Source organism: Silurus aristotelis, assembly GCF_946808225.1.
Source record: "Silurus aristotelis genome assembly, chromosome: 20".
Taxonomy (NCBI): domain Eukaryota; kingdom Metazoa; phylum Chordata; class Actinopteri; order Siluriformes; family Siluridae; genus Silurus; species Silurus aristotelis.
In genome coordinates this window covers 3756782-3783367 of record NC_139593.1, presented here as the reverse complement: position 1 = coordinate 3783367, position 26586 = coordinate 3756782, and the positions used below count along the sequence as shown (strand labels likewise).

Genomic DNA, 26586 nt, shown 5'->3' with positions numbered 1-26586 from the left:
AGATTGGATACTTCAGTACATTTGAAAAACGTTTGTCTCACGTGAATGTTTTAAAAGGACACGTTTACTGGAGTCACATTTTACAGAGTTTCTCACTTAAACCATGTTGAGTTAGTTTACTTTGGCCACCACTGAGGACACACTTATTCTAAATTTTATGACCTATTTTACTGCTTTAGGACAATTTCTAATGTTAAAAGTCTACAAATAAACTTAATTGAGCTGATAATAATAATAACATGCTGAGAGATATTCACTCAGGCGCTTTGTGACACGATGTCTTGAGTCTTTAGTACTCAAAATTTGCAAAGATCTTGATCTCTTTCCCCTCACACACACACACAGGAAAAGCTGTAAAGGACTTTATTTGGTCAGTAGAGCATGACTGTCTCTAACACACACACGTAATTAAAAGAACCAGTTCTCTGCGTTTTGTCTGTCCAGGCTGAAGTCACCTCCATGTGCCTCTTTCACCCAAGTCTCTGATGGAGGACTTGCACTTTCCCTGAGAGAGAGAGAGAGAGAGAGGTCAGTGAAGTTGTAAAGGTGTGTGTGTGTGTGTGTGTGTGTGTGTGTGTGGGGGGGGGGGGTGACCCACTTGCAGGAAAATGGCAGCTGAAGGATGCAGTAGAGCTCAGGGGTGTTGGGGGTCAGTCCTGTATTCTGCCCTGACCAGGGTGTGACCTCTGACCCCTCTGAGGAAGGAGTGACACAGGGGGAGAGAGAGAGACGATCTGGAGCCATCGCTCCTACCATAAACACACAATTTGTAATGTAATGGTTAACATAGAATACTGGTTTTGTTTAGTATTTTTTAAATAGTGTGTGTGTGAGAGAGAGAGAGGTGGTCCGATCCTACTTGATTAAAACCTAAGTCCTAAGAGGCCATGCATTATAATATTTCTCTCCTTGTTTTTTCGTGATCTCCACAGAAACATTGTCAGTATTGTGTGTATTCTGGAGGCTCTCCTGCGGCCGCATCATTGCAGCATCACGGATGATCGCATTCGCGTTTACAGCTCCGCGAGTGCCGGTGATTGAAAGTGTCCAACGATTAAGAAGGAGGCTGTCAGGTCTGCAACTTTATATGAAATTGACGTTCTATATTGTCTTTGATAAAGTCGTGATTACAAGAAAACTTTTGTTATGGCAAGAAAATTGTTGTGATCTCTAGAAAACAAGATAGATAAAATATAATGCGTGGCCTCTTTGGACTTCTGTATAGAAAAGTAGTAAACATGTTAATGTTAAAAAAAAAAAAAAAAAAAGTACTGAAAATGTGCTAAATAAAATCAAGATATATAAAATAGAACTCTCCGTGCAGCGCATAGTCCCGCATGTAAAAACAGCATGTGGTGTGTGTGATTCGCCTCTAGAGGCCACTGTTGTAATGATCTTCACTATTTTAAATTTAATTGGCAAAACTGATTAATTAGTCAATCTCGTGTGTGTGTATGTGTCTGTGTGTGTGTGTGTGTGTGTGTGTGTGTGTGTGTGTGTGTGTGTGTTTTGTGCATACTCAAGTCACTCAGTGCCGTGCTCTCTCTCCGGTTAGAGTGTAAAGTTTTCATCACTGGAGATGTGCTGAGGAACTGCTGTTTCAACAATGAGGCCTTCTGCTGGTCAAACTCGCATCTCTGTGAACACCACACACACACACACCCTTTTTAGAGTTCTTCAGAATGAGGTACAGCTACATCACTTCCTCTCAACCTTCCAGTTTTGTTCCGACCTCATGGCCCAATCGGATCGCCGCATCTGTGAAGGCTTGCCTCTCTTGCTGGAAGCTCCGCCTCTGCCTGTTAAACTCCGCCCACTTGTCCTGAAGTCGCTCCCACTCTTCTAGATAGTAGGAGTCGATCAGGGGGTCTGGGAGTGGAGACACCACACTGTCCTAAGAGAGACATGAGAGAATAAGAACCTGGAAGACCAATCATGCATTTGGTGTAAATTATAGTGTTTATCAACCTTTTTTGAGGCACAGCACTTGTGTAACAATTCTCCTTTACTTAGCACTGATTTAACGCTAACGAATCGCAGAATGGCTTCACAGTAGTGAGAAATGCCCACGTTATTTTTTGCGCATGTAAAAAATAATTATGCGTCATTAGTTTATAGGGGCTTCAACATCGCTATGGAAATGTGCTAGTTGTGCAAATCCAGTAATTTGGGCCAAAAGTGTGCGTCTTGTCATTTTGCTGACGAGTTTGTGCAAATTTGCGTACTCATACATGTGAATTGTTAATGTGTTTGCAGACGTCTGATCATGACACTTGAGAGCGCTACCTTTTAAAAAAACAAAAACAAACAAAAAAACCCCCATAAATCCTAGATGGAGCAAGCGCTTCTAACCGCTTTAAAATGATAGGAGATGAATTCATCCGAGAAGCCGCCTGGTTTGCGTTGGTGTTGCAGGAACGTGGTGTATTAACATTGAAACGTGCCCTCAAAAAAAATTCTCTCCACATTCTTGGAAGAAAATTTGGCCTGCGGAAATTCTCAACTAAAATCTCTTGGTCCTTCAGTCATTTGTCAGAGTTCTCGAGAGCTTTGCATTTAATGGAATTTTTGTGGGCACTGAGAAACGTAAACCAGCCGTGCTATGAATCTAGTGGGCCATTTAGGGCTGAAGAACTGAAAAAGGACCTGCAGTAGCTGCTGTTGTATTCGGACCAGCTCTCTGCTCTGCTCCAGCTCTTCTTCAAGCTGAGCCAGAAGCTTCTCCTGGTCTGTTCGGACTGTGGCTGGGCCTACACACAAACACAAAATTTATTGCAAGTTTGTTTTTATTTTATTCACCATTACCACACCTACACACTTTGCGCCTGCAGCTCCATCAGCCTCTGCTGGACTCGTGTCCACTCCAGAAACACGCCCCCCGTCACATGATCACCAAGTGACTGCTCCGATTTCACCAGCCTGCTCGTTTCACTTGTCTTCTCCTCCCTTTCCTCCATTTCCACCTCCTCCACAGTCTTGCCTATCTCCTTTAAAGTCTGATTGATGCAAAACAGAGGACAAAAAGATTTGATTCAGAACATTACACCTGGTCTTCACTGTTAGGATGGACACATCACTTTAGTACACAAGTGCATAGAAGTTGCCAGAGGTTTGTATACTGAATGACACGAATAGTAGCTCCGAGGTAAAAAGATAATGAATATGAAAACAGCCTCATATGGCTAATCGCAGTGGAAAGTGTGTTTTCTTCTGATACCAAACAGCCAAAGTATAATGGAAAATGATCAAACTTGGACAAGTGTTTTTTATAAAACGTTCTCCTTGTCGAAATGGAATGGTATTTTCAAGGACCTCCATGTCAGTCAGGAAGTTATGGTGTTTTAATCATTTTTCATGTTCGCCAATTCTTCCTCTTTTCCCAAATCTTCTGCTTCTGTTAGGGATCTCCACGGTGAATCATCCATTTCCATACCTCTCTGTCCTCAACATCTGCCTCTTTCAAACCAACCACCTGAATGTCTTATACCACATCCATAAACCTCCTCTATGGCCTTCCTCAATTTCTCCATCCTCAGCATACTTCTAACAAAATGAGAAGTTTTGTAAACACACCAACAGATAAGAGCACAAGGCAACACACACAGTCACGGGAGCACAGACGTCCTTAAGTCAGTGTGCCAAAAGACATCGTCCTGTGCACCTGGTGCTATTCTGAGCACGTAAACAACATGATCTCACTTCTGCACATACCCTGCTTGACAGATCTGGCTCCTGCAGACTTTGCCCTCTCCCTGAAGATGAAGAAAATGTTTGTTTTCCTGTTTCAACACAAGTCTATTTTTCTGCCATCACAACCCAACCCCTGGAGTTCTTTACTTTCTGGACCATAACCACTTCATTATACTGAATCCCAAACAAAATTAAGCAAAGGGACTACGGTTCTATCACCTGCTGCATGTCACTTTTTAGCGCGTGCAGTAGCGTGGTGAGGCTGTGACGCAGCTTCATGGCCTCCCGGAGCTCAGCCTCTCTCCTCTCCAGCATCAACCTCAGAGCCTCGTTTTTACTTAAGGGAGAATATACACGAGAAAGAGAAATTAACACAACACAAGAATGACAAGATAGTTTTTCCTGAACCAGTAATCACCAGATAACCAACAGTCGATTTTTTTGGTCAGTGATCAAGAACTGATGTGAACTAAGAAGTTCGACTAGGTTCTGTTTGGACCAGTTTTCTCTTTTTTTGTGCAGCTCAGAAACCCCATTTCTGGATCATGTCTTTGTCTGGTTCACATCATGGTGCGGTTCTAAACACTTCAAAAAGATTCTCATTTTGAGAGTTCTTTGTGCCGGGTCTGGATGAGAGTTTGGGATCGATATTCTCCTGCATTTCCACTCGCTCATGAGTCTTAATCATCTCCACCTTCCTACAAACAGCTTCATTTTAATCCTTACATCCCACTTTAGTTCTTTTTAGAATATGTAGCTACAAATGAGAAAAATGGTATACAAATAACTATATCTACATCTCAATCACTTCATCTCTTATTCATTCATCCATTAATTTATTATTCCATTTGTATCCATCCATCCATACATCCAGCCATCTATGTATCCATCCATTAATTGATTCATCAATTTATACATCCATCCATCCATCTCTGTAAACATATGGTGATTAAAAGTAAATTATGTATAAACCTATAAATACAGACACAGTAAACGTATAATCTGTACCTCCCATCATGCCGTGCGCTCTGGGATATCGCGTCCCTCTGTCCCGATTGCTTAGGAAGTGTGTTCATGATCTCTATAGCTGTAGAAAGGGAAAAACAGGACCACTTATATCCTGCTCCTCTGGTCCTGCACTCTTCCATCTCACAGGATGAATTGATCAGAAGTTCATGTACACTGTGTCTTACACACGCCCCGGTCTCTGTGTCGGTCTGTGAACTGCGAGAGCTTCTCCCTCATCCTGTTCACCAGCTGCTCCCTTCGCTTCAATTCAGCTGCCTGCTGCGTATAACGAGACTGCAACCTGGAGTTCTACACACACACACACACACACACACACACACACACACACACACACGATACGAATGTGATGAACCCGGACAACACTAACGGCACAAACAGTAAACTTCACTACAGCAGTACGAAGCATTGCTTAAAGTTAAAGCAAACTAAGAAAGAAATAAAGGTGCTTTTTTCACATGTACATTACAGCTAAGCGTATCCCAGTGATGTTAGGAAACTGGGGTCAGAGCGCAGAGTCAACCATGGTACAGTGCATCTGGAGCACAGAGGATTAAGGGCCTTGCTCAAGGGCCCCAACAGTGGCAGCTTGGCGATACAGGGGCTTTAACCCCCGACCTTCCAATCAGTAACCCAGAGCCTTAACCACTGAGCTTCCACCTCCCCATTATCAAACATAAATGTGCATGTGTTTCCTCCTTACCTTCTCCCTTTCCTTTTGAAGTGCATCTTGCAGCTTAGTGATGCACTGATCTTTTTCCATAAGCTGCTCCTGTGAATAAATACATCATTATATACATCATATATCATCAAGCAGAAGGTGGAGAGGCTCCATGTGTCTAACCTACAGCAGCTCTGTGATGTCAATATGGATGGAGAGATATTTATTAGGGCTGTAAAAATTAAGGTGTCAACGCAAATTACTTTAAAGGCACCAATTCTAATAACGTGAACGTTTGCTATGTTTCCAAATGGACGCTTTTAATTGCCGGAATAAATTTAGTTTTACTGATTTACAATTCTCAAATCAGCTCCAAAATCAGCAATGACACACATCCGGCAACTAAAAGCGTCCGTGTGGAAACATAGCAAAAGTTCCGTTTGGTGTCCTCATTATTTACGTCATTTAAAAAGACTATAATTACTTAAAAACATTTACATGAATATTGTCTTCATGCTCCATGTTGAGTTTGGTTTCACTAATAATAAACAGTCATTTGCATAAAGCATCATTAGTTTTCTGTGACCATGTTGATCAGAGTATTAAACACTTGAAAAGTATTCATTTGAGGTACATTTCAAACAGATACAAATGTGCGATTAAGTTGCAATTAATCACAAGTTAACTCACGACAATCATGCAATTAATCAAAATTAAATATTTTAAGCGATTGAAAGCCCTAAAATATGTTACACACATAGACTATCTTTCCATCCAACAACCATCCATCCTTGTCTCTATCTTCATCTATCCACCAATGCATCCATCTATCTATCCATCCGAGAAAAGTGGAGAGAGATCAGTCAGTCTCTTTCTCCACCCCCCCATTCAATCCACATCTCTCTATCCATCTATATAAATAGTATATACCATTAGAATAAAGCAGCCTGTTTAACAGAGGGATGAAACAAGTTGCAGTTTCACCACAAAATACAACTTTTCTTTTTTACATTAATTGTTCATAAACGACAGCTAAGTTTCTCTCTCTTAACAGTTACATTTGCACCTGAAGCGATCTGTTGCGTTCGTTCCTCTCGTCTTTGAAAATCCTGCTGGAAGCCGTACTGACCTGCAGCAACACCCTAGTGCTCTGGACCTCTGTAACGAAGACATTTCATAATGGAATCTCGCTTTATCCTGCACCTGAGAAATTATTCTACATTCTGAAATCGATTTTCATTTTTCCAGTTACATATACAAGTTTAAATGTAGAATCAGTAGAATTCCAATACCTGAGGTGTCATGAGTCCTACGGCTTGTGAGCGACTTTCCTTCTTGTTTGTTAGCCATTTTTACACCACCTAAAGCTTGTAACACACACACACACACTCAAAACAAATATCTGAAAGTTTTGTCACAAATTCAGTTATATGGAGTTTAGGGAGCACGTCAACAGATCTAAAGTTCTGAAGGAACACTTAGGCCAGGCATGAACTCTCCACACTGTGCCCTGATGATTTCACTGTCTCTTTGCTTTATTAGCTTTGCACTCAGCTACAAGGCTAATGTCGTTAACCAGGTCTGAGAAAAACAATTTTTGGTGTCCCCCTGAGACCATGAAGCTGACGCAAACCTCCAACTCCTCTTCAATCAGCTTTGTGAAACCTTTTAGTGTGTCAAGAAGCTTAAAACTCATCTTCTAAAGCCAGATCAGATCTTATAAACCGTGAGGTGTATCAAGGTAAATTTTTAAGTATAACTCCTCTTTACCTGATAACCTTCTGCTTGATCAATGAGTAAACTGTTCTTCATTTCTCTCACCTTCCTAAGAAGAGATTTATTGGATTCTTTTGTCAGGATAGAAAGCCAGATTTAGAGAACGTGACGTCACACCCACTTCAGGTGGCGATTCTTAATGCTAATCATTGACAACCTCAGTCAGCTGGGGATTACAGATTACCTCAGGACTCGGTGTGGAAATATCAATGAAACAAGTGTGAAGTATTTGGGGAAATGAATGCCTCTACACCAAAACATGGTCAAGCTTTAATTACTTTTAAGCTTAAAGTAGAAGTCAGAAATGAGAACGATTCCCTCAGTATAGAAAAACTTCATAAAAATCTAATTTCTAATGAAAAATTGGACAGCAGAATGGGCTAACAGATTTGTTATTGGTTTTTTCAAAAATGTAATTAAAAGTTCTGGGATGCCAGTTAGAATACAACAAAACAATCAGTCATAATTTGTAAGTACGACACTGAGTAAACTGGAAAGTCGAAACAAAAATGAAAAGTATCAGTGTGAATAAAGGATTGTGATTGGCGTTGAACACACTGGTAGCGTGCGGTCAATTGACTCAGCAAAAACTGCGTTTTCAAATGTAGCCACTTTGGAGAGCCTTTTTTAGAAAAGCTACATTTTTGTTGGCTGAAAACTCCGTCTTGGCGTGCACAAAAGGTCAAAAGAGAAAGGAAAATATGGGTTTTTGAACGAAAACATTTTAGTGTGAACATGGCCTTATTCACCAAGCTAGCACGAGCGAGCGTTATTTTGATCCATTCGGTGAGCTTTGCATTGCAAAGAGATGGTCGCTCGGTGGTTAATACATTGGACTCTGGAATGGAAGGTTTTAAAATCAAATCCCTGCACCACCAAACTACTACTGCATCTGCCAAATACCATACATGCTGGGATGTGACCATTGTAAAAGGTGATACTCCATCACAGGGTGTGAGGTTGTAGCTTAGTGGTTAAGGCATTGGATCTGAACGTTAAGTTTGAATTCCAGCCACACCAAGATGCTTAACATCTATAGCTGTTTAGTTGTATGAATGAGATAAATGTAAGTAGCTCTGGATAAGGGCTTCTGCCAAGTGCTGTAAATGTAATGTTCACGCTGGGTCTCCTTGGGTCAATTAGACTTTAATGATAAAGAAATAAATGAACACACTCAGATGGGTCAGGGGGAAAGTATGTAGCTTTACTGAAAGATTTACAAGAACACTATAAGGCACAAGGTTCAACAGACAACAAAAAAACAAAAGCTGTGATAAGAAGGAACGGAGTAAACTAAAGTGACGACTCCGTCGGTGACGTTACAGACAAAAAAAACAACCCGGAGATTTTCTCCCCAAATTACACATGAAAACACAAAGCCCCAGAATCCAAAGCACGCTGGATAATGCAGTGTCGATATCCGTGTAGTGTTTACCGATTTCTCATTAGTAATTATAGAATCTGTAGAATCAATTTATATCCAAAAACATCAGTGTGTGAAGTAATTACTGTCAAATTCAAAGCATAATTAATACAGTCATGATACAGTCAATACACCTGCTCAGGAATGTGTTCTGATGGAGCACGAAGCCTAACGCTGATCTGAGCCGGTGTGGAAAATCAAACCCATTCGAATCAGAATAAAAAACACTTCAATTTTTTTTTCCATGCAAATCCTATGGCTAATAAATTAGTAAAAGGATCACGTTTTAAAAATCTACACCTCTAAAAAAAACAAAAGAAAAAATCTAATTAAAATAGAAGAAACCTTCACATAAAAACAAGCAAGTAAATGCAGGAAAAAACCCACCAAGTTCCTCACGGGTTCTGCAGATCAGTACGGGTTCCTGATGCTGTAAGGTTTCAATGGTAGCCCTTTAAAAATAATAACACACTGTGTGTATGAAGAAATCTTATTATCATCCTATTCTAGTAAAAAACACCATATCGGTTATTGGAGTCCTCATCCACCAACACTATATGGACACTTTAAGTGTTGGGACGCCGCCCATTTGTGGTTCTTCATCAAACGGTTCCCACAAAGTTAAATAAAATTTTCCCTTCACTTGAACTAGGAGACCCAAACCTGTTCCAACATGACAATGCTCCTGTGCTCAAAGCCAGCTCCAGGAAGATAGGCTAGGCATAGGTTGGACGATGGAAAACATCTCCTGCTATAGAGCTTTAAACCCTGCTGAACGCCTATGGGAGGAATGTTTTCACGCTGACGACGAATCCACACAGTACTATACAGTCTGAAATGCTACGATTTGGGGCGAACTATATTTAATCTCGGATACAGAAAGAATCCGAAACCCCGTGAGAGACTTGTGGAACATCTTCCTAGAAAGGTGGAGGTTTATTAGATGTTCCCATACGAATATTATGGTCACAAACACAAACTTGGCCATATAGTGTGTCTCTACTGACTAATGTTGTTAATGGAAGCCTGCCTAATCCAGTTGCTCAGAATGCTGTTGCTAGGCAACCAGGAAAAGTAGATGCTAAGCATTAGATAGTAACTGATAACTATTAAGCTAGCTAGTGCATCACAGTTAGCTGACAGAAGCAAAAACCCAGTGATGGACTTTATAATAAAGGCATAACATCAGGTATAACATCAGAGCGGTAACACACCTTTTCCTAGCACAAAATAAAGTATACAATATAGTGACAGATCTGGAGAAGTATACTGAGTGTTTCCCAGAGCGACTTACAGTCTGCGGTACATAAAGAGACTCTACAGGTGAACGAAATGATTTCCCGTTTTTAGTTAACTCCCAAAATCAATCAAATTACCCTATAAAAGTAACAGTCCGGTTTAGAATGGTCCACTTCATGTCTTATAGATTTAACCCCATAACAAATTTCACCCTTATTTCACTGATTTCATCTCGAAGGCTTTGTGAAAGCAGGAAATGAGTCTTCAAGCCGGGACTGGGTTTAGTGTGAGTGAGAGAAGAGCTACATGTGGATGGTGGACCGTGTAGGAGCAGAACGTCCAGCAGGAGGAGCCCTCACACCATTGTAGGAAAGTGAAGAGAGTGTGTGTGTGTGTGTGTGTGTGTGTGTGTGTGTGTGTGTGTGTGTGTGTGATGCTCCATGAAGTCTTTTCAGAAATCCATGTCACCTGTGCCAGAACAAAAAAAAATAAATACAATTAGTTTGCATGGGGACAGAGACATTGAGACGTTATATATATTCACATCCATTCACATCCATCCATCCATCCATCCATCCATCCATCCATCCATCCATCCACCCCTTTATCCAATTTATGTCCATCCATCCATCCATCCATCCAACCATCATCCATTGATCCAATTTATATATATCCATTTAATTCATCAACCTATTCATCCATCCAATTTATTATATCCATCCATCCATCCATTTTTCCAATTTATATATCCATCCATCCATCCATCCATCCATCCAATTTATATATATATATATATATATATATATATATATATATATATATATATATATATATATATATACACACACATCTGAATAATTCACCTATTCAACCATCCAATTTATTATATATATATATATTTTTTTATATTGCACTTTTAACAATAAACATTGTCTCAAAGCAGCTTTACATAAATAATGTGGTGAAAGTGTAAGTTTGTTCCTGGGTTGGTTAATTCCATCCATCCATCCATCCATCCATCCATCCATCCATCCATCCATCCATCCACCCCTTTATCCAATTTATGTCCATCCATCCATCCATCCATCCAACCATCATCCATTGATCCAATTTATATATATCCATTTAATTCATCAACCTATTCATCCATCCAATTTATTATATCCATCCATCCATCCATTTTTCCAATTTATATATCCATCCATCCATCCATCCATCCATCCAATTTATATATATATATATATATATATATATATATATATATATATATATATATATATATATATATATACAGTGAGGAAAATAAGTATTTGAACACCCTGCTATTTTGCAAGTTCTACCACTTAGAAATCATGGAGGGGTCTGAAATTGTCATGGTAGGTGCATGTCCACTGTGAGAGACAAAATCTAAAAAAAAAAATCCAGAAATCACAATATATGATTTTTAAACTATTTATTTGTATGATACAGCTGCAAATAAGTATTTGAACACCTGTCTATCAGCTAGAATTCTGACCCTCAAAGACCTGTTAGTCTGCCTTTAAAATGTCCACGACCACTACATTTATTATCCTAAATTAGATGCACCTGTTTGAGGTCATTAGCTGCATAAAGACACCTGTCCACCCCATACAATCAGTAAGAATCCAACTACTAACATGGCCAAGACCAAAGAGCTGTCCAAAGACGCTAGAGACAAAATTGTATACCTACACAAGGCTGGAAAGGGCTACGGGGAAATTGCCAACCAGCTTGGTGAAAAAAGGTCCACTGTTGGAGCAATCATTAGAAAATGAAGAAGCTAAACATGACTGTCAATCTCCCTCAGACTGGGGCTCCATGCAAGATCTCACCTCGTGGGGTCTCAATGATCCTAAGGAAGGTAAGAAATCAGCCCAGAACTACACGGGAGGAGCTGGTCAATGACCTAAAAAGAGCTGGGACCACCGTTTCCAAGGTTACTGTTGGTAATACACTAAGACGTCATAGTTTGAAATCATGCATGGCACAGAAGGTTCCCCTGCTTAAACCAGCACATGTCCAGGCACGTCTTAAGTTTGCCAATGACCATTTGGATAATCCAGAGGAGTCATGGGAGAAAGTCATGTGGTCAGATGAGACCAAAATAGAACTTTTGGGTCATAATTCCACTAAACGTGTTTGGAGGAAGAAGAATGATGAGTACCATCCCAAGAACACCATCCCTACTGTGAAGCATGGGGGTGGTAGCATCATGCTTTGGGGGTGTTTTTCTGCACATGGGACAGGGCGACTGCACTGTATTAAGGAGAGGATGACTGGGGCCATGTATTGCGAGATTTTGGGGAACAACCTCCTTCCCTCAGTTAGAGCATTGAAGATGGGTCGAGGCTGGGTCTTCCAACATGACAATGACCCGAAGCACACAGCCAGGATAACCAGGGAGTGGCTCTGTAAGAAGCATATCAAGGTTCTGGTGTGGCCTAGCCAGTCTCCAGACCTAAACCCAATAGAGAATCTTTGGAGGGAGCTCAAACTCCGTGTTTTTCAGCGACAGGCCAGAAACCTGACTGATCTAGAGAAGATCTGTGTGGAGGAGTGGGCCAAAATCCCTCCTGCAGTGTGTGCAAACCTGGTGAAAAACTACAGGAAACATTTGCCCTCTGTAATGGCAAACAAAGGCTACTGTACCAAATATTAACATTGACTTTCTCAGGTGTTCAAATACTTATTTGCAGCTGTATCATACAAATAAATAGTAAAAAAATCATACATTGTGATTTCTGGATTTTTTTTTTTAGATTATGTCTCTCACAGTGGACATGCACCTACGATGACAATTTCAGACCCCTCCATGATTTCTAAGTGGGAGAACTTGCAAAATAGCAGGGTGTTCAAATACTTATTTTCCTCACTGTATATATATATATATACACACACATCTGAATAATTCACCTATTCAACCATCCAATTTATTATATATATATATATTTTTTTATATTGCACTTTTAACAATAAACATTGTCTCAAAGCAGCTTTACATAAATAATGTGGTGAAAGTGTAAGTTTGTTCCTGGGTTGGTTAATTCCATCCATCCATCCATCCATCCATCCATCCATCCATCCATCCATCCATCCATCCATCCATCCATCCATCCATCCATCCATCCATCCATCCATCCATCCATCCATCCATCCATCCATCCATCCATCCATCCATCCATCCATCCATCCATCCATCCATCCATCCATCCATCCATCCATCCATCCATCCATCCATCCATCCATCCATCCATCCATCCATCCATCCATCCATCCATCCATCCATCCATCCATCCATCCATCCATCCATCCATCCATCCATCCATCCATCCATCCATCCATCCATCCATCCATCCATCCATCCATCCATCCATCCATCCATCCATCCATCCATCCATCCATCCATCCATCCATCCATCCATCCATCCATCCATCCATCCATCCATCCATCCATCCATCCATCCATCCATCCATCCATCCATCCATCCATCCATCCATCCATCCATCCATCCATCCATCCATCCATCCATCCATCCATCCATCCATCCATCCATCCATCCATCCATCCATCCATCCATCCATCCATCCATCCATCCATCCATCCATCCATCCATCCATCCATCCATCCATCCATCCATCCATCCATCCATCCATCCATCCATCCATCCATCCATCCATCCATCCATCCATCCATCCATCCATCCATCCATCCATCCATCCATCCATCCATCCATCCATCCATCCATCCATCCATCCATCCATCCATCCATCCATCCATCCATCCATCCATCCATCCATCCATCCATCCATCCATCCATCCATCCATCCATCCATCCATCCATCCATCCATCCATCCATCCATCCATCCATCCATCCATCCATCCATCCATCCATCCATCCATCCATCCATCCATCCATCCATCCATCCATCCATCCATCCATCCATCCATCCATCCATCCATCCATCCATCCATCCATCGGGTACCTCAGAGCAGGCCACATGATTTGGGAGGGCGGAAAGGGTTATCCCCGGACGGGACGCCCATCAGCAGCGGGTCTTTTTGAGCGTTCTGGAGACAGAAATTCTTCAGATCCGTAGCTGCCTGAGAGACCTGAACAAACATCAGGGTCAAACTAAAGCTCATCCTCAGGGAGAAACATTGTCCATCTTTACTCATCAAATACATAGTACAATTAAATAGTACAATTACGTATAAGTGTATACAGTCAAATACTCATACACACCTTTTCTTCACTAAATAAATATCTAATAAACAAACAAACAAATAAATAAAAAGCTAGTATAATATATATTATATACCCCCCCCACACACACTTTTTACAATTATATATCCTTCTAATCCATCATCAACTCATCCATTCTGTTCCTTTATTCATCTAATCCATCCATTTAATCCATCTGTACATCCAATCCATCCAATCTATTCCTCTATCTAATACATACATTTTATTTATTTAATCCATCCATATCTCCAGCCATCCATTATTTCAATCTATCTAACCATTTAATTTATATTGAATATATATATTATATATATCCCTCTAATCAGTCATCTATCCATCCTACACTGAACAGAATTATAAACGCAACACTTCTGTTTTTGCCCCCATTTCTCATGAGCTCAAAGATCTTAGACTTTTTCCATATCTCTTACATATTGTTCACTAATCTCTGTAAATGTGTGTTAGTGAGATCTTCACCTCCACCTCAAAGGTGTGGCAGAACCAGTTGTTGATTAGACAGAATGATTACTGCACAGGCTGGACACAAAAAACGTGCCCTAAAATGTGCAGTTTTCTCACAGCAGGATGTCGCAGGTTCTGAGGGAGCGTGCGATCGGCATGCCGACTGCAGGAACGTCCACCAGAGCCGTTGCTCCTGAATTAAATGTTCATGTCTCTACCATAAGCATCTCCAAAAGCGTTTGAGAGAATTTGGCAGTAAATCCAACCATCCGCACAAACGTAAACCACGTGTGACCACAACAGACCAGGACCTCCACATCCAGCATCTTCACCTCTTCACACAGCTGCTGCAACAATTGCTTTCCATAACCAAAGAATTTCTGCTCGAACTGTCAGAAAGCGTCTCAGGGAAGCTCATCTGCAGCTCGTCCTCATCGGGGTCTCGACCCGACTGCAGTTCTACTTCAGCCATTAAAGAGGAGCAGACCAACATTCCACAGGCCACAATCAACAACCTGATCACCTCTATGTAAAGATGTGCTGCACTGCGTGAGGTAAATGGTGTCACACCAGATACGGACTGGTTTTCAGACCCCAGTACAGTAAAACTGCACATTTTAGAGTGGACTTTTATTGTGTCCAGCCTGAGACACACATGTGAAATAATCATTCTGTCTAATCAACATCTGGATCTGCAACACCTGTGAGGTGGAGGAGAAGATCTCACTAACACACATTTACACAGATTAGTGAACAATATTTGAGAGACATAAGATCATGTCTGAGATCTTTGAGTTCGGCTCATGAGAAACGGGGGCAAAAACAAAAGTGTTGCGATTATAATGTTGTTCAGTTTATTTATATATCAATTTAATCCACCCATTTTATCCATCTGTACATCCAGTCCATCCCTCCATCCATCCACCCACCCATCTAACTCATCTGTTCATCCATCCACCCAATCTAATACATCAATTATATTTATCTAATCTGTCCATCTTTACCTCCATTCTTTCAATTTATCTAAAAGATCTGAAGGTTTTATTTGATATTGAACAGTTCACAGGGAAGAGAAGCAGCTCAGGCTAACGAGAAGAAACACCATGATCTTCTCGGAGATGTGCTACACCAGTGCTGGAGAATTTATTAAAAAATATATCTATAAAAATCTCAAACTTATTAAAAACAGACTGTTTTACGCCACTAAAGTTTTATTTCTGTTTATCTGAACTGGTTTCTGACGCCCCTGTTAGCAACTGGTGTCAGTTCCAGTGCGCGTATCCCAAATCCACAGATTTTGTACTCGGAGTGCCCCTAAGTAGGGCGCATACGACGGCCGCGTAGTGCGCATGCCACACGCAGCGGCGAGCGATTTGGGATCGAGCCCGGCACAAAAGACGGGGAGGAAAAACTTTCACTCCCTCGGTTGTTGTTCTTACGTGAATCCGGCGGACGCTCGCCTCGAGCCGCAGCTGCTTCACGGCTTTGTGAGCCACGGCCAGGCTCGTGCTGGTGGCGTTGTTGTTCGACATGGCGACCTTTTGTGAAGGTTAGTAAAAATAAAACACCCAAAAAGTTTAAAGAGAAACCGGAAGTGGCCACCGTGAGACAAGAGAGAGAACCTACTCTAAACCACGCCTATCCGCTCCCGGGTTGCCAGAGAAAACCCTCCTGCTTACTTTTGTACGCATTCATTATTTTTTTCTTTCAGTATTAACTCCAAAACATACACAAAAATGCCTTTGGTCTTTAAAAAACAAGCTTGAGTTATAACTTATAAAACTGCAAAAAAGTCTCAAACAGAATACACAGTTACAGTGCACTTTTGCACTCATTTGTATAAGGAAGCTATTTCTCAGGGTTGCCAGATTTAACCGAATTCACTTCTCTCTCTCTTTTTTTTTTTTGTAAATAGCTTAATTAACTAAGTTGTGAATAAAACGTATATAAATAACAGATTTGAGAACTAAAAATGAAAACACATCATATACTCCATAATGCTCATCTGTTCAGATCCTATTAGTTCTCCTTCTTGTACAGTCTCTCAGATTGTCCACTAGATGGCACTAATATGATCATAAAATGTAATTGTCTTTTTTTTATTGATACACTATTACAATTCCTTGGTTCAGCTGATAAACAATATTTTTAGTTCCCACTTGATTGATAATCAGCATAAAGATACAAACACTATTATTTTCAAAAGTTTTAACTCAATAATGCACCTGAATGTGCTGAATCTTAAGCTATTGGATTCCCACCTGACTGCACTCCTGTACAGTGTATAATTGGGGTTATATTCCTATTATACATCTACACTCTATCTATCTATCTATCTATCTATCTATCTATCTATCTATCTATCTATCTATCTATCTATCTATCTATCTATCATTTTCATTTACACTCCACCACAATGTCTAATATGCTCCATAAATGATTATTTCTTGTTCCTCTATACATATACATATATCTTATGTTCTCTGACTATGGTGTTGCTATACCATTCATGTCCACTAGGTGCTGTGGTGCATGGATGTTTAACTGATGTAAGAATGTGGTGATTTGAGTTGGGTAGTAGGGCTACAGCTCATGATCTAGCTGCTTATGATCTGTTTATCCTTCACCATAACATTAAGATGTTAACTGGTCCTGCTCTCTCTACATCCTCCAGGAGCATACATCGAATTCCCAGATTAACTGAAATTGTTATTAATTTTTAAATAAGTGCTTGCTCAGTTTTCCATTGAAAGAAACAGGCCCTTCTGATAAACTGTTTGGAAATGGAAAACGCAACAAATCGACAGTACCTTCCTCACCTCTTATTGCTGATCTGCATGACAGATCTTTTTGAGCACTAAAACGGTTCTTCCTCCTAAACCGCTTGTGGATTGGCCTTGGATGATCACAACCTGAAGCTGATGTACAGAAGAAACGTGTAGATTTCAACCTGCTTGATGATGGTCAACTGTGGAATGCCTCACATCTTGCTGAAAATGTGGATGTGTTAGACCTGCTGAGATACAACAACATGGACCAACCCCAAGTTTGTTGTTAAACTGAGGAGGTTGTTTGCACCAACAATGATCCCACTGTACAATACTACACTGACCCAGTCTTTGCTCATTGAATCATATTTGAACTTGACCAACTTTCACTATTCACAAACACACACTACGGCTTTAATTACATTCACTCTTCTGCTGTAACGCTGGTCAAATGTTTACTCTGTTTCTTATTGTATACTGTATATCTATATATTTTCAACCTCAAGTCCAAAAAAGTTAGGACATAAAATGTGAATAAAAACAGAATGCAATAGAATATCATAACTCCAGTTTTTATTCACAATATAACAACAAAAAATATATAGAGAATATATACCATTTTAAGGAAAGAAATAAGGTCTTTTTAAATTTTATGGCTGCAACATATTTTCAAAAGTTGGGACAGGGCCATGTTTACCACTGTGTAGCATCACATCTTCTGTACACCCTGGAAATGAGGAGACCAGTTGCTGAAGTTTTAGGAGAAGAATGTTGATCCATATGTGTCTGATACAGGATTTTAGCTGATCAACAGTTCTGGGTTTCCTTTGTTGTATTTTTCGGGTCATGATGCGTCAAATGTTTTCAAATAGTGAAAGGTCTAGACTGCAGACAGGCCAGTTCAGTACCCAGACTCTTCTACTACAAAGTCATGCTATTATAATAGATGCATTATGCAAATATCCAAGGCCTTTCCTGAAAAAGATGTTTGGAAGCATCTGTTCCTCTAAAACCTGTATATACCGTATTCTAAATGTGAAAGCTGCCACATTCCATCAGACATGCAGCTTTTTAAATTGAGTGCCAGTTAGTCCCTCTCCTCTTTATTCTGGAGGACGTGGTGTTCATGGTTTCCAAAAAGAAATTGCAGTTTCGATTTGGCGGAACACAGAATAGTTACATTGCCTCAGTACAATTTAAATGAGATTTGGTTCAGAGAGGATGGCAGCGTTTCTAGATCATGTCCACACATTCCTTCTTCCTTGCATGATATACATTTAACCTGCATTTGTGGATGACTTGTTAAACTGTGCTCACAGACAATGATTTCTAGAAGTGTTATTAAGCCCATGCAGTGATTTCCATTACAAAATCATGAATGTTTTAAATGCAATGCTGCCTGAGGACCTGAAGATCACAGCCATCCAGTATTGATTTTTGCCCCTTGTTTCTTGTACACAGAGATTTATCCAGATTCTTTGTAGCTCTGATGATATTATGTATTATAAATTATGAGATAATCAACTGTTTTGCTATTTTATGCCGAACATCATTCTGAAATTGTTACACGATTTGTAGACACAGTCTTTCACAGATTGGTGAAGCTCTTACCATCTTTACTTCTGAGAGACTCGGCCTATCTAAGATACACTATTTATACCCAATCATCTTAATACCTAATTCTGCCCATTTGCAAGAACAAGAGAACTTCATTTTTCCATAGTTCTGGAGTTCTTCTAATTAAAACAAAGTACTTAAAAAATGTACATACAATGTAGATCATGCAAATAGAGATAACTGAGACCCCATTCTAAGACTTCTTTTCTTTAAATACATGGATCAATACAATGATCAGGAGAAAAACTAACAGGCCAGTTAAAACCTTGAACCAGAAAGATGTTTTATATGCATGTTCTAACTCTGCCTTAAGATTTTTGTTCTCTAATTGCTCATCTCTCAGATTCATATTTATCTCATTCCCCTTCCTCCTCCTCTCCACTTTCATCTCTTCTTCCATTTGTTTCCTCTTTGATTCCTCTTCTTGTCTGAGTTTTCTCTCTCTGATGTTACACTCTCTCTGTGCCTCCTCTTTCACCTCATTTGCCAGCTGTTGAGATTTAATTTTCTCTTCTTCTCTGATCAGTTTCTCCATCTTGGCTCTCTTCTTCTCTTCTGTTGTTTTGATCTCCTGTTGCAACATCACTCTTTTCCTCTCTTCCTTCATTTTAATTTCTTCCTCTAAAATCACTCTTTTCCTCTCTTCCTCCATTTTAATTTCTTCCTCTAAAATCATTCTTTTCCTCTCTTCCTCCTTTTTAATTACTTCCTCTAAAATCACTCTTTTCCTCTCTTCCTCCATTTTAATTTCTTCCTCTAAAATCATTCTTTTCCTCTCTTCCTCCTTTTTAATTACTTCCTCTAAAATCACTCTTTTCCTCTTCTCTTGTGCTTCTCTGGACCTTCTGATGAACCTTTTTTGTGTAATAGTAACCCATGTTCATGTGTAGCATTGCATTTTTCTTTTCAAACAGCTCTGTGACTTGAGTCCGGTTACTTTGTTCATAGTTGTTAAAAACATGATATCTACCTTCACATGTGTCTACAAGGTTCTGGAGATCATAACTGTTACTGATAAACTTCTCCACTGTTTTCCCTTCCAGCAGATCTCCACCAGTAAACAGAATCATGGTGAACTTCAGAGCTTCTTCTCCGAAATTCTCCCGAATCCACTTCACAGCGTTCTTCTCCTCCACCGTGAATCTTCCCAGTCTGATCACCAGCAGGAACACGTGAGGGTCAGGAGTAGACATGGAGATACATTCAGGTGCATTTTTAACCGTTTGGTTAGATATTAGCCATGTGTCCATGACACCAGGAGTGTCAATTATGGTGATGCTTCTTCCATCCAGGAGTTTATTCTTCTTTATACAGCTTGCGGTCACAGATGCAGGAGATGCCTCGACTCTGAAGGCTTCTTCACTGAGGATGGTGTTTCCTGATGCACTCTTTCCTGCTCCAGTTTTCCCCACCAGCATCAGTCTAAGCTCAAGATACTTCATCTCATGTCCTAAAAAAGCACAAACCAGCAAATGATACAGAAAATATTATATTAGCATTGATTTGACGACTTTAGCATTATTGTTGTATTTGATATTTGAGAGCTGTTGCAGTTTGATCAGCATTTACCCTTAAAATCTAAGTGCAATCCAATACACAGTGGAACCAGAACCAGCACACAGAATATCCAAATGTTTTTCTGCAAAAAAAAAAACCCCCAAAAAAACCTGTTTTAGACAATAATATTATAACAGACCAAATAGTTACAAGTTCACACACAGTCCAGTTTATAGAAACTGTATCTATTCCTCGTGTAGCAAAACCAAGAATTAAATACACAAGATCCAGAAATAATCTTATTACAGTTAAAAAAACTTTCTTTTCGGCTTCTCCCGTTAGGGGTCGCCACAGCGGATGCTCCGCACGTTTGATTTGGCACATGTTTTACGCTGGATGCCCTTCCTAACGCAACCCTCCTCAATTTATCCGGGCTTGGGACCGGCTCTAAGAGTGGCTGGGGATGGTTCCCTGACCGGGGATCGAACCCGGGTCGCAGCGGTGAGAGCGCCGCATCCTAACCACTAGACCACCAGGGGACCCTAAATAATCTTATTACAGTTAAAACTGAAAAATGCCAGATAATCAAAAACACAACAAAGTTCTAAGTTTGGTCTTTGAAACATTTGATCACTTACACCCAAAGCATTGTAAATGAGATGATCACAGATAATAATCTCTCAGCACTCTGTCTCACTGAGACCAGGATTAAACCAGGTGATTATATGGGTCTAAACGAGTCGACACCGTCAGGATATGTTTATAAGCATGAGCCCCGTCAGACTGGTCGTGGGGGGGGGGGGGGGGGGGGGGTGTAGGAACCATTTATAGTGCCTCTCTTAATGTTAGTCAGAGATTAGGATTCAGCTTTAAATCATTTGAAGTGCTCGTTCTTAAAATTGTACTTTCAGACATGCATAGAAAACTCGCTCTGGTCACCGTGTACAGACCCCCAGGGCCCTACGCTGATTTTCTTCATGAGTTTGCTTGTTTTCTCTCAGACCTCTTGATCAGTTTTGATAAAGTGCTGCTTGTAGGAGATTTTAATATTCATGTAGATGATGCAAACGATGCTCTAGGATTATCATTTGTCGACTTATTAAACTCTTTTGGGGTTAAACAAAACGTCACCAGACCAACTCATCGCTTTAACCACACACTAGACTTATTAATATCCCACAGAGCAGACGTCACTGATATAAATATTTTACCTCAGAGTGATGACATCACAGACCATTACCTCATACTGTACACACTACCGGTGGAGCAGATTAGCCGTGTTTCACCACGGTATCGACTTGGTAGGACTATTGTTCAGACCACTAAGGACAGATTTATAAATAACCTGCCTGATTTATCTCAATTTCTCACTAAACCCATAACTGCTAATAATCTTGATGAAATGACTAACAACATAGACCTTATCCTCACTAGCACATTAGACACTGTTGCCCCCATCCGGTTAAAAAAGGTTAGAGAACAAGCACCTGCACCTTGGTATAATAGTCATACGCATGCCCTCAAGAGAACAGCACGTAATCTGGAGAGAAAATGGAGGAAAACTAAATTGGAGGTATTTAGAATTGCATATAAAGACAGTATGCTCAGCTACAGACAGGCGCTAAAAGCTGCTAGAGCTGAACACCTGAGCAAACTAATAGAAAACAACAAAAACAATCCCAGGTTCCTTTTCAGTACAGTAGCTAAATTAACTACAAATCAGGGATCTGAAAAATGTGTTCCATCACAGTTTAGTAGTAAAGACTTTGTGAATTTGTGAAAAAAAAAAACAACATTAGAAAAACAATTGTGGCAGTTCAACCTCTGACAGCATCTCCCGACACAATCTTACCTACAACCCCACAACTACACTGTTTTACATGTATAGGACAGGAAGAGCTGTATGATGCTATTATTAAAGCTAAATCAACAACATGTCAGTTAGATCCAATTCCTACTAAACTACTGAAGGAAGTGTTATATACAACTGGTGAGCCTCTTCTCAATATTATTAACTCCTTACTATCTTTAGGTCACGTCCCTAAATTCCTCAAGCTAGCAGTTATTAAGCCCCTCATTAAAAAACCTAATCTGGATCCAAACACACTATTGAATTACAGAACCATTTCAAATCTCCCATTTATGTCTAAGATTTTAGAAAAGATTGTCGCTGCCCAGTTATGTAACCACTTGCAAGAGAACAATATCTTTGAAGAGTTTCAGTCAGGTTTTAGGCCCCATCATAGCACATAAACTGCCCTAGTTAAAATCACTAATGACCTGTTTTTAGCTTCAGACCAAGGCTACATCTCTCTATTAGTTTTACTAGATCTTAGTGCTGCGTTCGACACTATAGATCATGATCTCCTCCTTGATCGCTTACAGAATTACATCGGCATTCAGGGACAGGCATTAAGCTGGTTTAAATCCTACCTGTCCAATCGTTACCATTTCGTAGATTTAAATGGAGAGCTATCCAGGCTAATGCGAGTAAATTATGGCGTGCCACAAGGGTCAGTTCTAGGACCCCTGCTTTTCACAATATACATGCTTCCATTAGGAAATATTATTAGAAGACATGGAATTAGCTTCCATTGTTATGCTGCTAAACCAGGCGATACAGCTCAATTAACTCGGATAACTGATTGTGTTAAGGAAATAAGAGATTGGATGACCCATAACTTTCTGCTATTAAATTCTGATAAGATGGAGATTTTGCTTATCGGCCCAAAAACTAGTACACAGAAGCTCCAGCATCTCAACCTGCATTTAGACGGATGTTCTGTAACTACTAGTTCAACGGTAAAAGACCTGGGAGTTATTTTAGACAGCAACTTATCTTTTAAAAATCACATCAATCAAGTTACAAAAACAGCCTTCTTTCACCTTAGAAATATTTCTAAGCTAAGAAATATGTTATCTATATCTGATGCAGAGAAGCTCGTCCATGCGTTCATGACCTCCAGAATAGAGTACTGTAATGCATTACTAGGTGGATGTCCTGCATCATTAATAAACAAGCTTCAGTTAGTTCAGAATGCAGCAGCCAGAGTTCTTACAAGGTCAAGAAAATATGATCACATAACCCCAATCTTATCGTCCCTACATTGGCTTCCGGTTAAGTTTCGAATAGATTTCAAACTACTGCTACTCACTTATAAAGCACTAAATAGTTTGGCTCCCATGTATCTCTTCAGTCTTTTAACACGCTACAATCCGTCACGCTCAGTGAGATCTCAAAACTCTGGGCTTCTAGTAGTTCCTAGAATAGCAAAGTCCACAAAAGGCGGTAGATCATTCTCACACTTAGAGTGCCTTGCGAAAGTATTCGGCCCCCTTGAACTTTGCGACCTTTCGCCCCATTTCAGGCTTCAAACATAAAGATATGGAACTATATGAATTTTTTTGTGAAGAATCAACAACAAGTGGGACACAATCATGAAGTGGAACGAAATTTATTGGATATTTCAAACTTTTTTAACAAATAAAAAACTGGAAAATTGGGCGTGTAAAATTATTTAGCCCCTTTACTTTCAGTGCAGCAAACTCTCTCCAGAAGTTCAGTGAGGATCTCTGAATGATCCAATGTTAACCTAAATGACTAATGATGATAAATAGAATCCACCTGTGTGTAATCAAGTCTCCGTATAAATGCATCTGCACTGTGATAGTCTCAGAGGTCCGTTTAAAGCGCAGAGAGCATCATGAAGAACAAGGAACACACCAGGCAGGTCCGAGATACTGTTGTGGAGAAGTTTAAGGCCGGATTTGAAAACAAAAAGATTTCCCAAGCTTTAAACATCCCAAGGAGCACTGTGCAAGCGATAATATTGAAATGGAAGGAGTATCAGACCACTGCAAATCTACCAAGACCTGGCCGTCCCGCTAAACTTTCAGCTCATACAAGGAGAAGACTGATCAGAGATGCAGCCAAGAGGCCCATGATCACTCTGGATAAACTGCAGAGATCTACAGCTGAGGTGGGAGACTCTGTCCATAGGACAACAATCAGTCGTATACTGCACAAATCTGGCCTTTATGGAAGAGTGGCAAGAAGAAAGCCATTCCTTAAAGATATCCATAAAAAGTGTTGTTTAAAGTTTGCCACAAGCCACCTGGGAGACACACCAAACATGTGGAAGTAGGTGCTCTGGGCAGATCGAACTTTTTGGCAACAATGCAAAACGTTATGTTTGGCGTAAAAGCAACACAGCTCATCACCCTGAACACACCATCACCACTGTTAAACATGGTGGTGGCAGCATCATGGTTTGGGCCTGCTTTTCTTCAGCAAGGACAGGGAAGATGGTTAAAATTGATGGAAAGGTGGATGGAGCAAAAGGTGGCGCTACAAAGTATTAACTTAAGGGGGCTGAATAATTTTGCACGCCCAATTTTTCAGTTTTTTATTCGTTAAAAAAGTTTGAAATATCCAATAAATTTCGTTCCACTTCATGATTGTGTCCCACTTGTTGTTGATTCTTCACAAAAAATTACAGTTTTATATCTTTATGTTTGAAGCCTGAAATATGGCAAAAGGTTGCAAAGTTCAAGGGGGCCGAATACTTTCGCAAGGCACTGTAGCTCCCCAACTCTGGAATAGTCTTCCTGACAGTGTTCGGGGCTCAGACACGCTCACCCAGTTTAAGTGCAGATTAAAAACGTATCTTTTTAGCAAAGCCTACACATAACATACGTCTCACATCATAACCTTGTGCTCCAGAACATCTGATCACATGCACATTATCAACTTGTGCTGTTAATATCATGAACAGCAGCTATGCTAATTGCTCTCCACTGCTTCTCTTTCTCTTCCCATCCAGAGGCTTTCTGAGGTTTGGCCAGCTCCAGTCACGTCCCATCTCGTGAAGTTTATGGACCTATGGGTGATCATGGAGAAGTAGATGCCGAACTTGCAAACATCCCGAACCATTTACAGACGTACGAGTGCCAATTGGATCCCACTACATGTGTGGCATTGGACCTCCTGGAGTGTTTAAAGGCTCTGGCATGGAGAAGCTGATGCTGGATCTGTGATGATCACAAATGTTGAGCTCAGTAGCTCCTACTTTTATACCAAAGACTGCAGAAAGAACATTTACTTATAATCTTACACTCCAGTAATCATGTTAGTTCTCACTCTCCAGTGTTCTGTATTGTTGAAAGATTTATGATCAAACTCTTGATGTCACCCAAATGAGGATGGGTTCCCCTTTTGAGTCTGGTTCCTCTCAAGGTTTCTTCCTCATAAAATCTAAGGGAGTTTTTCCTTGCCACAGTCGCCACGGCTGCTCATCAGGGACAAACGCACACCATTCACCTTGACTGTTCATTTCTGTAAAGCTGCTTTGAGACAATGTCTGTTGTGAAAAGCACTATAGAAATAAACTTGACTTGACTTGACAATAATATAACATACCAGTTATGCTACACGTTTACTGAAATGACAAGAACAATTATGTTTTATTTTTGAAATTTCAATATGTTTTTCATAAAAATATTACTAACCTGTAATTTTTTGTATTGCTTGACCTCCTCTAAACATCTCTCAAGTCGTGATCTCTCTTCTTCCATTCCAGTCTTTTCTTCATTGGCCTCCTCTAAACATTTCTCAAGTCGTGATCTCTCTTCTTCCAGTTCAGTCTTTTCTATAGCAACATCATCTAACGATTTCTCAAGTTGTTTTATCTTCTCTGTCATTTCCTTTATCTTCTCATGGATCTTTTTCTTCTCTTGACCTTCGCCTGGTTTCTGTCTGTTGAAAAAGGTTAATCATTTACTTGATAAAATCACATTTTATATTATTTATATTCAATAAAACACTTTATTAAAGGTACGCCATGAAATCAGGCTTTGTTTTCATTTGTTTCTTTAACTTCAAGAGGCTTTATCAGAATCTTAACATTTTACCATGGGCTCTTAAACATTTGTTTTGGCACATGGACATTGGAGCAATCTGTATGTGTGTATATCAAAGATAAGCAGTACAGAAATACTAAAATCATCCAGAAACCAACATACTGGATGATCTACAGGAGAAGCTACACAATCTCAGCTGTGGGGAACAGGTCTTCAGTCCTGTGTCGCCTGATGCCAGGAGTCTGTGCTCGGCTAAAGAAACCCTACATGTAGCTGCCTGGCTATCCCATCCATCCTGCTGT

At 40.1% G+C, this 26586-nt stretch overlaps 3 protein-coding genes and 1 long non-coding RNA gene across 8 annotated transcripts; all 4 read right to left on the bottom strand.

Moving 5' to 3' along the window:
• Positions 1-347: 347 nt before the first annotated feature.
• On the bottom strand, positions 348-7289 carry LOC310715947 (afadin- and alpha-actinin-binding protein). 5 transcript variants are annotated; one of them, XM_083522660.1, is made up of 13 exons: positions 7148-7289; positions 6670-6738; positions 6444-6535; positions 5420-5488; positions 4872-5007; positions 4699-4777; positions 3910-4027; positions 2819-2996; positions 2647-2750; positions 1733-1894; positions 1520-1637; positions 599-749; positions 348-505 (listed from the first exon to the last, which is right to left on the bottom strand). In XM_083522660.1, the coding sequence occupies exons 2-13, from the start codon at positions 6725-6727 to the stop codon at positions 409-411; spliced, it is 1362 nt and encodes a 453-aa protein (XP_083378786.1). In that variant the 5' UTR covers positions 6728-6738; positions 7148-7289; the 3' UTR covers positions 348-408. The 5 variants fall into 5 exon arrangements, with proteins under 5 accessions (XP_083378786.1, XP_083378788.1, XP_083378785.1 ...); XM_083522662.1 differs by having other exon boundaries at positions 1529-1637; positions 6670-6744; positions 7148-7287; XM_083522659.1 differs by having other exon boundaries at positions 6670-6744; positions 7148-7286.
• A 1047-nt stretch (positions 7290-8336) lies between these two features.
• LOC310715962 (guanine nucleotide-binding protein G(I)/G(S)/G(O) subunit gamma-5) lies at positions 8337-16199 on the bottom strand. Its single transcript, XM_083522699.1, has 3 exons — positions 15983-16199; positions 13822-13948; positions 8337-10283 (listed from the first exon to the last, which is right to left on the bottom strand). The coding sequence occupies exons 1-2, from the start codon at positions 16073-16075 to the stop codon at positions 13823-13825; spliced, it is 219 nt and encodes a 72-aa protein (XP_083378825.1). The 5' UTR covers positions 16076-16199; the 3' UTR covers positions 8337-10283; position 13822.
• Positions 16200-19647: 3448 nt separating this feature from the next.
• Positions 19648-26580, bottom strand: LOC310715949 (GTPase IMAP family member 7-like). Its single transcript, XM_083522665.1, has 3 exons — positions 25934-26580; positions 20498-20567; positions 19648-20378 (listed from the first exon to the last, which is right to left on the bottom strand). The coding sequence occupies exons 1-3, from the start codon at positions 26123-26125 to the stop codon at positions 19717-19719; spliced, it is 924 nt and encodes a 307-aa protein (XP_083378791.1). The 5' UTR covers positions 26126-26580; the 3' UTR covers positions 19648-19716.
• On the bottom strand, positions 21502-25824 carry LOC310715965. Its single transcript, XR_014530460.1, has 2 exons — positions 25005-25824; positions 21502-23730 (listed from the first exon to the last, which is right to left on the bottom strand). It is a non-coding gene; the product is annotated as an uncharacterized lncRNA (long non-coding RNA).
• Positions 26581-26586: the final 6 nt, after the last annotated feature.

Excerpts from the sequence above, each read along its gene's own strand:
- LOC310715947 (XM_083522660.1), bottom strand. The coding sequence starts at position 6,727 with ATGGCTAACAAACAAGAAGGAAAGTCGCTCACAAGCCGTAGGACTCAT. Across the intron at positions 1,895-2,646 it reads TACAACAGCAGCTACTGCAG|GACAGTGTGGTGTCTCCACT; the intron begins GTCCTTTTTCAG and ends TGTCTCTCTTAG. Across the intron at positions 506-598 it reads CAGCTGCCATTTTCCTGCAA|GGAAAGTGCAAGTCCTCCAT; the intron begins GTGGGTCACCCC and ends TCTCTCTCTCAG.
- LOC310715962 (XM_083522699.1), bottom strand. The coding sequence starts at position 16,075 with ATGTCGAACAACAACGCCACCAGCACGAGCCTGGCCGTGGCTCACAAA. Across the intron at positions 13,949-15,982 it reads CGAGCGTCCGCCGGATTCAC|GTCTCTCAGGCAGCTACGGA; the intron begins GTAAGAACAACA and ends ATGTTTGTTCAG.
- LOC310715949 (XM_083522665.1), bottom strand. The coding sequence starts at position 26,125 with ATGACAGAGAAGATAAAACAACTTGAGAAATCGTTAGATGATGTTGCT. Across the intron at positions 20,568-25,933 it reads AGCAATACAAAAAATTACAG|AAAAACATTTGGATATTCTG; the intron begins GTTAGTAATATT and ends TTTTTTTTGCAG. Across the intron at positions 20,379-20,497 it reads ATTGCACTTAGATTTTAAGG|GACATGAGATGAAGTATCTT; the intron begins GTAAATGCTGAT and ends GTGCTTTTTTAG.